The following is a 14,598-nucleotide window of genomic DNA, read 5'->3' on the forward strand; positions in this document are numbered from 1 at the left end:
TACAAAAGTCTGTTGCTGTTGTTTTCTAAAGATTTACTTACACATGAGTGCATATTTAGACAATTGAAAGAAACTAAATAATTGTGTTCTTTTTTTTTTTTTTGAGACAGAGTCTCGTTCTGTTGCCCAGGCTGGAGTGCATTGGTGTGATCTTGGCTCACTGCAATCTCCACCTCCCGGGTTCAAGCCATTCTTCTGCCTGAGCCTCCCGAGTAGCTGGAATTACAGGCGCGTGCCACCATGCCCAGCTAATTTCTTGTATTTTTAGTAGAGATGGGGTTTTACCATATTGGCCAGGCTAGTCTCGAACGCCTGACCTTAGGTGATCCGCCCACCTCGGCCTCCCAGAGCTCTGGGATTACAGGTGTAAGCCACCGCGTCCAGCCAGAATTGTATTCTTTTATATAAACTGAGAGTTTGGGATATTGGCTGGTTAAAATGCTAACTATGAATCTGAACACAGGAACCCACTGTCGCTCTTGAAAAGATTACTCTTTCCTGCTTAGAGTTTTAATGGTCTGAATTATGTTTTAAACAAATTTGAAATTATGTTTTGATTTGCTCTAAATGGAGGCAAATCCTTTGTTAAGCAATTTATAGAAAACTAACTTTTGTTATGATAGAATATCATACTCTTAGACTGAAGTAGAATTCTAAAATGTTAAAGTATGCTGCAAAGCATTTAGTTATTTATAGTTTTACAAACCTAAATTGCAATCTCTGATGTTATCGTAAGTGATCTTTGACTTACGGTTTTAAAACACATTTCTTCATTTGATGTTTTGTGCTTGACTAGAGTTTATATAGTGAAATTCAGAAACCACTAATCAAAGCAGAGTAGGAGGTGGTCATGCAAAATGGTTAAGTAAAATAACACATCAGGTGGAATTGGGTTATCAGAGTTCTTCCTTCTAGCTCTGTTCCTTAGGCAACTGCTCTCCTATGCCTCAGTTTTATTATCCTTAAAATGGTCATAACAATTTCTACCTCAGGATGATTCATATAAGGATTAAATATGATAATGTATATTGCCTAGCTCAGTGTTTGTTCCAGAGTAAAAACTCATTAAATTGTATCATTATAGAAAACCTCCCATTGAGAAGTAATACTGGTTTTGCTCTATTTTTAGGAGTATATGCAGGAAAAATCCAAAGAAAGCGGCCAAATGTTGCGACAATTTAAGAAGACAACATTCATTAGGATAAAATGGGGGGGAAGGATTATTATTCATGTTATTTTCCCTGCCCAAGACTTTATTTAACCCTGGACTCCGTTTACACAGACAAAGTGACATCAGAAGGCTGAGCACTTACCTGGATCATTTGGTCAGTTTGGTAATTCCTGCTCCACACCCCTATTTTCCTCTTAATAATACGTTTGGGTGAAGACAAATTAGTGTTTAGTAATTGCATCATCTCTGTGCTTACCTATACAAACATAAGTTTATTTTATATGCCCAGATGTCTACAGAGACCCTTTTTGTAAACGTCAAGGACATTTGGATTTACTTTTACAGAATATTGAAAAGATAAGACAAATTATAAATAAGTTCTAAAACATAAATTTAATTCATCTCTGCATAGTGATTTTTGAATTTGATTCAAAGGGAAATTATTGCAGAAGAATGCCTTTCCCTCATTTTATAACTTTAAAAACTTGGATTAACCGCTCAATGTCCACATTCTTTGACTTACAGTATAACCATGTAGCCAATTGTGGCCCACTAAAATCTACAGAAGTTAATGTGGGTCACCATTTTGGTCAGAAGCATACATTCCTGTCAGACAACTAGTTGTCTGACAGAAATGTTAGGCTTCATGTATGTTACCCCAGTACTGTTAGAAACATTTGTACTAGGTTATAAGATCTTTCTGTGACAGGTAACAAATTTGGGGAAGACAGCACAATCTTCTTGAATGTAGCTCTTGGGAATGCATTATTACATCCATTTCTGTAACATAATAATATGTTGCATGCAGTTATATTTTCTATTTAGTCTGTATATTTTGTTCTTCATAGTCTGTTTTTTCTAGCATGCTTGATTTAGGAGAGAATAAAGGGCTATATAATAATAAATCCAGATTTCCGGATAAGAATATTGCCAGGTTAAAATTCTGCATTGCTTAAAGACACCCATGTTTAAGATTCTTCATCACTAACATATCCATTAAAAGTATCAACTGGCCAGGCAGGGTGGCTTACGCCTGTACTCCCAGCATTTTGTGAGGCCAAGGTGGGTGGATCACCTGAGGTCACGAGTTTGAGACCAGCCTGACCAAACATGGCGAAACCCCATCTGTACTGAAAATACAAAAATTAGGCATGGTGGTGCATGCCTGTAGTTCCAGCTACTTGGGAGGCTGAGACAGGCGAATTGCTTGAACCTGGGAGGCAGAGGTTGCAGTGAGCTGAGACTGTGCCATTGCACTCCAGTCTGGTTAACAGAGCGAGACACTGTCTCAAAAAAAAAAAAAAAAAGTATCAACCAACAAATGTTACCAAGATAACGTGACTTCATGAGGGAGAATGTCACTATTAATTTATCATACCATTTCCAAAAAGGGCTTTGTGCTTTTCACATAAAATTGAGACAGTGTATATTTAATCTAATTTAAATTTTAAAGAGATACTGGTATTTTGAAAATGCAGCCTATATATATTCTTAATATCCTTTTAAGAATATGGAGATGAAGATTGTTTTCTCCAATTTTCTGTGCCATTTTAAATTTAACTTTGACATCCAGCTATAGACAGAAATAATAAGCCACCCTGGGTGTAAACTTGATTTTCTTTATTGAGATGTATCATGTATTGAATGAGTGAACCAGAAAATTAGAAGATGGTCAAAAAAAGTCCAAGTTACCAATTTTTTAAAATTTATAGGCAAAGTATCAAATTGTCTTCTTAATACGATAAACTGTGCTTTATCATTCTGAAAACTCAGGATACAGCTTATTCATAGCATTGTGGGTCTCTCCAGTAAGAAAGATGCTAAAAGTTTTGTGCACTTTTTGTGTGTGTAATGCAAATTAGTTAAAACAAATAGTATGTTTTGGAGAAAGTTAAAACTAGCTTTAGAGTAAGGATGAGAAACTTGAGTGTTTTTAATTTAAAGATGAAAGCCTGTGTTTTACACATTCTTTTTTGGTGTTCATAGCTTTTTCTTATACAGGTGCCAGACACTGTTTGTGCTTTTGATGGATTTTTATTTATATACTTTTTTTGCTTATTTTTACTTTGAGTGGAATGTTCATTAATGTAAATTGTATTTATTTTTATACTTTTATTTTCACTAGTTTTGCTTCTAGGCAAAAAGCAAAATAAACTTTTCATCTTAAAGAAAATCTAGTTTGATTGTTTTTATTTACCAGGGGAAGGACTATTAAGAAATAGGCCGGGCATGGTGGCTCATGCCTGTAATTCTAGCACTTTGGGAGGCCAAGGTGGGTGGATCATGAGATCAGGAGTTTGAGATCAGCCTGGCTAACATGGTGAAACCCCGTCTCTACTAAAAATACAAAATTAGCTGGGCGTAGTGGTGCATGCCTGTAGTTCCAGCTACTTGGGAGGCTGAAGCAGGAGAATCGCCTGAGCCTGGGATGGGGAGGCTATAGTGAGCCGAGATTGTGCCACTGCACTGCAGCCTGGGTGACAGAGCAAGACTCCATCTCAAAACAAAACAAAAAAGAAACCGATATCAGCCAGGCATGGTGGTTCACATCTGTAGTCCTAGGTACGCTGGAGGCTGAGGCAGGAGGATCACTTGAACCCAGGAGTTACAGGCGGCAGTGAGCTATAATCGCACCACTGCACTCCAGCCTGAATGAGACTTTGTCTCCAAAACAAAAAAGAAAAAAGAAACAGATATTGAAAAGTATTAGGCCAGAACAAATATTGTATATAATCATTCTTTACAATTACAAGTTCCATGAAAGATATATCTCATTATTTAATATGTCCCCTGGGCCAGGTGCAGTGGCTCACGCCTGTAATCCCAACACTTTGGGAGGCCAAGGCAGGAGGATCACCTGAGGTCAGGAGTTTGAGACCAGCCTGGCCAACATGGTGAAACCCCGTCTCTACTAAAAATTGGACTTTTCAGAAGGTAAAACTCAGGCTGGAAATGTCTTAACTTATTAAGAGATAGAAGCCTGCTAAGGGAAGGAGGGAGAAAAGAGAATGCGAAGGTTGAAGCTCACATCAAAGCTGTTAATTTGCACAACTTTAAGAATCCTCCTCTTGTTACTGCCTAATCATGCAGTGTGAGCCTAGGAAAAGGCTCCTCACCTTGACCTCTTATTGAGATGTTGCATGTGATAACATGCATGGCTGTATGGGAAGAGCTCGTCGCTTTCCCGTGGCCACCCTTTAACCCTTGTTCACTCCCAGTGTTGGGAATAGCAGGTACGAGTGGATATACTTTCCTACTCATACTGAGCTGAACACTGGAGGGCCCGTTCTGGAGATGATCCTTTTCCCTGTCATAGGTCACCATCTCATGAACAACCACAGACCACCACCCCCGAGTGAAAAGTAAGAGTTATAAAAACATCGAATGCTTTCTAAGGGACCATAATGGATATCTAAGTAAGTTATAAAAGTAATAATTAAAAAAAAAATTTTTTTTGAGATGGAGTTTCGCTCTTGTAGCCCAGGCTGGAGTGCAATGGCGCAATCTCGGCTCACTGCAACCTCCGCCTCCCGGGTTGGAGCAATTCTCCTGCCTCGGCCTCCCGAGTAGCTGGGATTACAGGCGCCCGCCACCATACCCAACTAGTTTTTGTATTTTTTAGTAGAGACGGGGTTTCACCATGTTGGCCAGGCTCGTCCCGAACTCCTGACATCAGGTGACCCACCCACCTCGGCCTCCCGAAGTTCTGGGATCATAGGCCTGAGCCACCGCTCCCGGCCTAAAATAGTTTTTAAAAACGTTCTGTGGTCGAAATGGATATCCACCTTCCTAGAAACACTGCTTTGCCAAGTTGGACGAAATGCGAACCCTAATTTCCCCCACGTGCATTAGCTGTAGTCAATCATATTAGATCTAGGGCAGCCCTCAGTTGCTAGTCGTGGGAAGGGCATTCTGCAAGTGCCTAAAAACGCCCTCCAAGCAGTGGGTAAAGCAGCGGCCTAGAGGGGGCATGGCTGTCCCACGCCAAACAGCGTATTAGCCGCAAAACCAGGTACTGGCTGAACCTCAGTTTGCGTCTTCGCTCCGCCGCCTTCTGGAGTCCTTTCTGCCCCTAGAGGACGCAGGTGGGCTAAGCAGCAGTCATGCCCTTTACCATCATGACGCCCGCAGGCGGGACCACCCGGCACTGTAGACAGCTGCCCTTTACAATCATGACTCATAGAAACTACGGCACTCTGGCCGTGGCCGACGTTGCTCCTCCGAAGCATGGCGCCGGCGGAAGTTGTAACCCGGGCTGTCCGGAGCGGGGAGCTGCCCCTCACAAGCATGGCGTCAGCTGAAAATGAAGCCTGTGCTGTGCGGAGCGTCGCCTGCGCCTCACAAGCATGGCGTCTGCAGAAGGTGCTGTGCGGCCGCTGCGGGGCGGCCAGCTGCCCTTCACAAACATGGCGGCCGGGGGGTGCGGGGCGTGGCGGGGTAAGGATGGGAAGCCGAGCAGACGGCCCCAGAACAAGCGGTCATGTGACTGGGAAGATGGCCGTCTTTCCTTGGTAAGGAAGCAGCGGCGGGTGGGCTTTGGAGAAGGGCTGTCCTTACTTGTGATGGGGTCGGCCTGGGTCTGAGAGTGTGAATTCCTCTTTGTCGGGTTCTGGTGGTCGACTGGCCACCCTCAAGTTGTCTTGACCGTAGAATCCCTGGCCGCTACCGCGGTCCAGCGGAGCAATCTGAAGCCAGACTGGCGGGTTCTTGGTTCTCTCCCCGTCTGCTGCCTCTCTGCGCCTTCCACGGGCCCCTGTCCATTCATTCCCTAAAGAAAACTTGAGTTTCCGGGCTTCCGCGTCCCCAGAAGTTGGCACGGGTTCTGGGGTCGCTGGATGAAGGTAATGGTGGACTCAGCTTTAAGTCTGGACGAGTCGGGAGATCTGGCTGTTGGTCAGTTTCCTCAGCTCCTCTGTTCACCTGGAGACTTGTTTTTCTCATCTGAAAAATGGCCGCCATTCAGCCTACCCTAGGCACAGCCCTCAGACTTATTCCTTGGCCTCAAGGAGCTGACAGTATAATGGAGCAGACGCACAGTAGAGGGATGTCTAAAGAAGGCATTCGGATGAGGCACCAAGAAGGGAGTGATTATCCCCACCGGGGGGCTAGGGGAAGGCTTCAGAGAGGAGTTAAATTGGGTCTTGGAGGATGAATAGGAGTTCACCATAGGGAGGGCGTGGCGTGTGCCTGGTTGGCAGGCCCGTAGGTCCCTTGCGGTTGGAGTAGCTAGGAATGAGTGACTGAAGTTTCGGGGTTCAGCAGGTGGTATGTGTGTGAGTGAAGAACTTGAGGAAGTTGTGTTGTTGATGATAGTGGGATTTGGGGACGGGGAATCTCTCCTGCATCTCAGAAAGCGAGATAATTTACTTTCTCTTCAAATGATGTGAAGTAGCTTAGATTAAATGAGCAAATGAAAGACCTTAGAAATAATCAGGTACAACCTTCTGCTTTTGAGCTTGATAAACAGTTCATTTTGTCTTATTCCTTTCATTTGCCCAACACTTAAGAGACTGCTTCCTTGATACGCTACATCAGCATTGAATGCCTCTGAGCACTTCCACACCCTGAGTTTTTTTTTTTTTTTTTTTTCAGTTAATAGTCATGCTGGCTGGGTATGGTGGCTCACGCCTGTAATCCCAGCACTTTGGGAGGCCGAGGCTGGTGGATCACCTGAGGTCAGGGGTTCGAGACCAGCCTGGCCAACATGGCGAAACCTAATCTCTACTAAAAATACAAAAATTAGCTGGACTAAATTAGTGGTGGCACGCACCTGTAATCCCAGCTACTTGGGAGGGTGAGGCAGGAGAGTCGCTTGAACCTGGGAGGCGGAAGCTGGAGTGAACCGAGATCATGCCACTGCACTCCAGCCTGGGCAACAGAGTGAGACTCTGTCTCAAAAAAATAATAGTAAAAAATGAAAAAGTCATGCTGGCTTGACCAAAAAGCTAACCAAAAACATGAGAAACATTTGACTTCAGTGGATTTATCTGAAGTTTGCAATCAGAAAATCCAGGAAGATGCTGTCTTAATCTCTGCATCCCAGTACCTTTCTACCTTTGGAATTTTAATTTTATATTACAAGCAGGCAAACAGGTGCCATAACGCTTTTAGTATTTAGGGTCTCTATAGTTCCTAATCTGGCCGTGCTCTAAATATTTTGTTGTTGTTGTTTTTGTTGAGACGGAGTCTCGCCCAGGCTTGAGTGCAGTGGCGTGATCTTGGCTCACCGCAACCTCCGCCTCCCAGTTCAAGTGATTCTTTGCCTCACTCTCCCGAGTAGCTGGGATTACAGGCGATGCCACCACGCCAGGCTACTTTTTGTATTTTTAGTAGAGACGGTGTTTCATCATGTTGGACAGGCTGGTCTCGAACTCCTGACCTTAAGTGATCCGCCCACCTCGGGTTCCCAAAGTGCTGGGATTACAGGCGTGAGCTACCACACCCGGCCCGTGCTCTGAACATTTCCTTTTGAAGTATGCATTCATCTTTCAGTTTCCCTAATAAACTTCTTGCTCCTTAAAAGTTAAAAGGACTGGCTGGACGCGGTCACTCATGCCTGTAATCCCAGCACTTTGGGAGGCCGAGGCGGGCGGACCACCTGAGGTCAGGAGTTCCAAGACCAGCCTGCCCAACATGGTGAAAGCCCGTCTCTACAAAAATACAAAAAGTAGCCAGGCATGACGGCAGGTTCCTGTAATCCCAGCTACTTGGGAGGCTGAAGTGGGAGAATCGCTTGATCCCGGGAGAATCACTTGATCCCAGGAGGCGGAGGTTGCAGTGAGCCGAGATCGTGCCATTGCACTCCAGCCTGAGCTACTAAGCGAGACTCCGTCTCAAAAAAAAAAAAAGTTAAAGGGACTGAGTTTTGTCCATCTTTGTATGTGGAGCCTAGAACATAATGGTGAGTGCTGAATAATATTTATGAATGAATGAGGAAACTGAGGAGGACTGCAGAGGAGAAATGAGTTTCTGTCATTAAATTTACATTTATCAAGTCCTTATTTTCTGTCAGACATCACTCGTAAAGTGCATAACATGTAACATCATTAGGTTCTTATAACAACCCCATGTTTCGGAGGAAGAAATAGAGGCAGAGAGATGAAGCAGTTTACTTAAATTAGCCCCACTAATTTAATTTAGGGACAGCTGAGGTTTGGAAGCCAGAGGCTATGATAGTAATCATCCTCATCAGCTGGACTTCAAATCTATATCCTGGGCTGAGGTTTCTGGCTTGCGGGGTTCCCCAAATCCCACTGCCTTGTCATGGGTCTTCCCAGGAATGCCTCTTTTTACCCACAGTTTTTGCTATCCCTGCTATATTTTGGCCTGGCTAGGAGATGAGATGTCCTGTATACCCTAGATCACATTTTCCTTTAATCCTGTGGTTATAGCACCCTTTGGACCGGGCAAGGTGGCTCATGCCTCTAATCCCAGCACTTTGGGAGGCTGAGGCGGGTGGATCACTTGATGTCCGGAGTTCAAGACCAGCCTGACCAACATAGTGAAACCCTGTCTCTACTAGAAAAAAAAAAATTCCTCAGGCGTGGTGTCGGGTGCCTGCAGTCCCAGCTAGTCCAGAGGCTGAGGCAGGAGAATTGCTTGAACCCAGGAGGCAGAGGTTGCAGTGAGCTGAGATCACGCCACTGCACTCCAGCCTGGATGACACAGTGAGACTCCGTCTCAAAAAAAAAAAAAAACAACAACCCTTGGAGTCAGAATCTCTACATCATTTTAAGTTTTTTTATGTGTAGCGGTGAAGGGGGCTGGGTAATATTGTGATTGTGGAAGAAAAAGCTGTGTGGTCCGATTATGTGATCAGTAACCAAAAGCTTATTTGAGAATTAAAATAGTTGAGCAAAGCATTTAGTGGATTTTGGTGTTTCCAGTATAAGCAGATTAATTTGGTTAATCATAGTGGGATTTCTGTGTATCCATATTATCAGAGGTAAATAATTTAAAAATAGGCCATTGTCAACCTTTAATGTGCATATAAACCATCTGAGGATTTAGTTAAAATGCAGATCTGATTCTGTAGGCCTGGGGTATTTCAGCCCGCCCAGGTGATGTCATTGCTGGTGATCTGTGAACCACACTTTGAATAGCCAAGGGCTAAGCCCAGCCAATAGTGGAGGTGTGAAGTGGTGGCCTTTTTTCCTGTGGCAGGTGCCAGTGATCCAGACAAGCCCTTTACATTACTGGGGGTTGGAATTATGGGGAATTTTTACCAGTTTATATCAACTATGTTAGCAAAAAGAAAAGGAATGATTTTTGAGAAAATGCCCACAAGAGGTCGCTGTTAGCCTTACCAAAGACCCAGAGATTAAAGAAAATGCTTTAACATCTCAGACTTAGGGATCAGAGAGCAAATTTGAGGAAATCATCAAAGAAGTGGTAGAAAATCAAAATATGATGGTTTACTGTGGGCTTTCAGAAAGGAAAATAATTTTTTTTTAAGATTTATTTCCACAAGCAGTATTTTTTTTTTTGAGATGCAGTCTCGCCTGCCGTGATCTCAGCTCACTGCAACCTCCACCTCCCGAGTTCAAGCAATTCTCATGCCTCAGCCTCCCGAGTATCTGGGATTACAGGTGTGTGCGACCATGCCTGGCTAATTTTTTTGTGTTTCTAGTAGAAACGGGTTTTGCCGTGTTGGCCAGGCTAGTCTCGAACTCCTCACCTCAGGTGACCCACCCACCTCGGCCTTCCCCACCTCGGCCTCCCAAAGTGCTGGGATTACAGGCGTGAGCCACTGCGCCCGGCCCAGAAGCAGTATTTTTTCACCACCATCCCCCTTTTTAAAAAAAATAAAATTTGTTCCAAAACTTGGCTCTTTTAAGGGAAATAGACATATGCTTAAATTTTAAAGTTCTCAACATGACTTATAGATAATCTATGGAACTACTGAATCTGATTCTATTGCTGCTCTCACTTTCGACAAGTTACCAACATTCTAACAGCCTCAGCTTCTTCATCTGAAAAATTGGCTTAGTACCTACCTTATTGGGTTGATTACATGAGGAAACGGAGGTAAAGGCTGGCCCAGAGCCTGGTATACAGTAAGTGCATAATAAATGAGAACAGTCATTTGATTGTTGCATATAAAGTCATATTTCTGTTTTGATCTAGCGTTTGCTCAGCTGTTGATTGTTAGTAATTCTAATAGGGACAGAAAACACATTTGGAACAGACTTTCCTGTCACATTCAATTTTCTACTTTGTTAAATGAACCTTTCAACATTCTACTTTTCTTGACAACAGATAAAATTAAGAGTCATTTGAGGCTGGGCGTGGTGGCTCACACCTATAATCCCAGCACTTTGGGAGGCCAAGGTGGGTGGTTCACTTGAGGTCAGGAGTTCTAGACCAGCCTGGCCAAAATGGTGAAAGCCCGTCTCTACTAAAAATAAAAAAATTAGCCAGGCATGGTGACACACACCTGTAATCCCAGTCACTTGGGAGGCTGAGGCAGGAGAATTGAGTGAATCCAGGAGGCGGAGGTTGCAGTGAGCCGAGATCATGCCACTGCACTCCATCCTGGGGGACAAAGCAATACTCTGTCTAAAAAAAAAAAAAAAGAAGTGATTTGAAAAGAGGAAAAGTGTACTTTGATGTTTTAAACTCCATCTTGACTGTTGATGACTCTTATTCAAATTTATCCTTTGTGTTTTTTTTTTTTTTTAATAAATCGAGGATTGCCTGATAGCATCCTTGATGGGATGGGAGTTTGGAGGAATATTTCATAGGTGATTTCAATTGCAATCTTTTGGAAGATGAAGATAGTGTATATTTTGTAAATATGACCCCAGAGGGACTAGGCAAATTATTGTGAAAGGGATTTTCCCTTAAAAAAAATAAAAGTAGGGGCCAGGTGCGGTGGCTCACGCCTGTAATCCCAGCACTTTGGGAGGCTGAGGTGGGCAGATCACGAGGTCGGGAGATCGAGACCATCCTGGCTAACACAGTGAAACCCCCGTCTCTACTAAAAATACAAAAAAATTAGCCGGGTGTGGTGGCGGGCACCTGTAGTCCCAGCTACTGGGGAGGCTGAGGCAGGAGAATGGCGTGAACCCAGGAGGCGGAGCTTGCACTGAGCGGAGATCGCGCCACTGCACTCCAGCCTGGGCGACAGAGTGAGACTCCGCCTCAAAAAATAAAATAAAATAAAAGTAGAACTGGTTCATTATTGTCAACCAGCCTTTCTCCTCCTTTCCTACACTCGAAGCCGAGTTCATTTAGAAAGGATAGAAATGAAATGACATGGGAGCTCAATTCGTTTGTGCTGGCTTGGGTTTCTGGGTTAATGGAGGGTATTGGGTAAAGCTGACTAGTTGCACGGCACAATTAGATCTGGGGTGCTAGTATTTCATACAAAGGTTAATGAAGTTGTGAATCTAAATGGGAGCTGAAGATGGGGCGGGGGGATGAATTTAAGGGACTTGGAGGCCAGGGAAAGTCCCTGTGCTCTTTGAGGTTCCTCTTTCCCTAAAGTGGGTTGGGAGAGACAAGAATTGTCCCGTGTGCCCAGAAAAGCTGTTTTACTGGGATGGGATATTTTACAAATGAGAAGTGCACATGTCTTTTGTTAAAGAAAAACTATTGGCCGGGCTCAGTGGCTCATGTTTCTAATCTCAGCAGTTTGGGAGACTGAAGCAGGTGGATCACCTGAGGTCAGGAGTTCGGGATCAGCTTGGCCAACATGGTGAAACCCCGTTTCTAATAAAAAATACAAAAATTAGCCGGGCGTGGGGGTGTGCCTGTGGTCCCAGCTACTCAAGAGGCTGAGGCAGGAGGATGGCTTAAACCTGAGATGCGGAGGTTGCAGTGAGCTGAGATCGCACCACTGCACTCCAGCGAGACTCTTATGTCAAACAAAAACAAAACAAAACGAAAATATTATTCATGGTGCTTGTTAAAGGAAATGAGACAGGCTTTATTCCGGGGGGCTACTATAGTGTGGTTTTGCAATAGGGGACAGAGATTGGCCTCAGCTCCTAATGCAACAAGGAATAGTGGGAATTTATAGCCAAGTGGGGGTAGAAGAAGAATTCGATCAGATATTGAGGGCAGCTGGATATGGAGGGGGATTCTGGCTCAATCAACTTGACAGAATTCTTGCTAAAACTGGGCGGTGCAAACACAAACATGGAAATCCAATAGCTGAGCACTAGCTGGGGAGAACTCAGAGGAACCTGCCCAGAGTTTGGTCAAGGAGAGACTTTGTCACTTTCCATACTAACTGAGATGTTCTGCTTGGAGAGTCAATGGAGGAGATGAGAAAGGGGTCAAATGGGTTAACTTGTCCATGACTTTGTGGCCCTGATGTTCTGTGACTATGGTAGCTTTTAAAATTATATGTGGATACACACATTGCATAAACAATTTGGTTAAATATGTGAGTTAAAAAAATTTTAAACCATTACCAATGAAATTAAATTCTCAGATCTTCATAATAGAGATTAAGAAATGTAAAGACAATCATTTAAAAACATTTTCTGCCTTCCTCCCGCTCCTGTGTTCCTCTCCTTTAGATTTTTTTTTCTTTTTAAGAGAGAGGGACTCATTCTGTTGCCCAGGCTGGAGTGCAGTGGTGCGATTATAGCTGACTGCAGTTTTGAGCTCCTGGATTCAAGCGATCCTCCCACCTCAGCCTCTAGAATAGCTGGGACTACAGGCACACACCCCCACACCCAGCAAATTTATTTATTTATTTATTTATTTATTTATTTATTTTGTAGAGATGGGGTTTCGCCATGTTGCTCAGGCTGGTTTCAAACTCCTGGGCTCAAGCAGTCCACCCATCTGTACCTCCCAAAGTGCTGGGATTACAGGCGTGAGCCACCATGCCCAGCGGAGAGAATTTCTTAAAAGGAAAACGGATACTTTATTTTCAAAGGAGCAACAGTAAGACTATTATTGCAGCACAAAGATGAGCACAGAAGACACAGGGACCGTATCTTTAAAATGCTCAAAGAAGGCTGGGAGTGGTGGCTCATGCCTGTAATCCTGGCACTTTGGGAGGCTGAGGCAGGAGGATCACTTGAGCTCAGGAGTTTAAGACCAGCCTGGGCAACATAGGAAGATGCCAACTCTCAAAAAAACTTAAAAAAAAAAAAAAAAGGAAAGGAAAAATTCTGTTTGGTTTCTATAAATTTTACTATGAAGGCTCCAAGTGTGTTTTGTTTATTTGCTTTTGTACTTATCCTACTTGGGCCACAGATGTTTCTTGAGTCTGTAGCTTGATGTCTGTCTTTGGTTTTGGAAAAGTTTCACCTATTATCTCTTCAGAGACTGTTCTTGCACATTCTCTCTCTCCTCTTTGGGATTCCAGTTATATGTGTGTTAGGCCTTCTCTTCACGTTGCTTGTGTCTTTGAAATTCTACCTGTCTTCCTGTTCTTTTTCTGCTCCATGCTTCAGTCTCCCCCTTTATTTTCCAGCTCATGAATCCTTTCTCTTTTTGAACCCTCAAGAAACCAATGAAAACACGGTGAGCTCTTCATCTCCTTTCTGCGTGGCTCCTTTCTCTTGCCCTATGCAGCTCAATGGGCGAATACCTTGAGGGGAAATCTGGGCTGGAATTCTGTCTTCTCTGTGCTCTCTCCTCTTCCTCCTGGCTGTCTTGATAGCCCTGAACTCCTGTTTATCTGTGCAGCTCTGCGAGGTTTCCTTAGAGCCCCTTTAGCTGCTCTGCTGCCTCACAGCCGCCCTGTGCTTGGCATCAGCCTCTTGTCCTGTGCTGAAAATTCACAAATGCCCTCAGCAGGAAAGCTGGGCAAGGAGTGTTAGAGTCACCTTAGTGAGTTTCCCTTTGTTCTGGTGTGTGGCATAACAAGTCCAGTATGCTGGCAGCTGTTTATACCTTCAAATATATATATATTTTTTGAGACGGAGTCTCACTCTGTCCCCCAGGCTGGAGTGCAGTGGCATGATCTCAGCTTACTGCAACCTCCGCCTCCTGGTTGAAGTGATTCTCCTGCCTCAGCCTCCCAAGTAGCTGGGATTACAGGCGTGTGCCACCACGCCCGGCTAATTTTTTGTATTTTTAGTAGAGATGAGGATTCACCATGTTAGCTAGGATGATCTCAATCTCCTGACCTCGTGATCCGCCTGCCTCGGCCTCCCAAAGTGCTGGAATTATAGGCATGAACCACTGCACCCGGCCAAACAGATTTTTTTAAATGTTGTGTTTTGTTTTTTGTTTGCCATGGAGTCTCACTCTGTGGCCCAGGCTGGAGTGGAGTGGTGTGATCTCAGTTCACCGTGACCTCCACCTCCCAGGTTCAAGCGATTCTTCTGCGTCAGCCTCCCAAGTAGCTGGGATTACCTTGCACCACCGCACCACCGCACCCACCGAAGTTTTGTATTTTTAGTAAAGATGGTGTTTTACCATGTTGGCCAGGCTGGTCTCAAACTCCTGACCTCACGTGA

General features: G+C 44.1%; 2 protein-coding genes across 11 annotated transcripts in view; both read left to right on the plus strand.

Annotated features, from left to right (window-relative positions):
• CCP110 (centriolar coiled-coil protein 110) overlaps positions 1–3,344 on the plus strand; it is a 29,913-nt gene extending 26,569 nt beyond the window's left edge. For all 6 annotated transcript variants that reach the window (XM_008956011.5, XM_003830553.4, XM_057300042.2 and 3 more), the window contains one exon: positions 1,130–3,344. In XM_008956011.5, the coding sequence (XP_008954259.4) occupies positions 1,130–1,182 (53 nt within the window). In that variant the 3' untranslated portion in view covers positions 1,183–3,344. The remainder of the gene's footprint in view (positions 1–1,129) is intronic.
• Positions 3,345–5,197: 1,853 nt separating this feature from the next.
• The window catches only part of VPS35L (VPS35 endosomal protein sorting factor like), a 146,727-nt gene continuing 137,326 nt past the window's right edge, over positions 5,198–14,598 (plus strand). For all 5 annotated transcript variants that reach the window (XR_010110514.1, XM_063598474.1, XM_055100228.2 and 2 more), the window contains exon 1: positions 5,198–5,682. Coding sequence is in view for 4 of the 5 variants with exons in the window: in XM_063598474.1 (XP_063454544.1) it covers positions 5,399–5,682 (284 nt within the window). In the remaining variant the exon portion in view is untranslated. The remainder of the gene's footprint in view (positions 5,683–14,598) is intronic.

Source organism: Pan paniscus, chromosome 18 (genome assembly GCF_029289425.2).
Source record: "Pan paniscus chromosome 18, NHGRI_mPanPan1-v2.0_pri, whole genome shotgun sequence".
Classification (NCBI taxonomy): domain Eukaryota; kingdom Metazoa; phylum Chordata; class Mammalia; order Primates; family Hominidae; genus Pan; species Pan paniscus.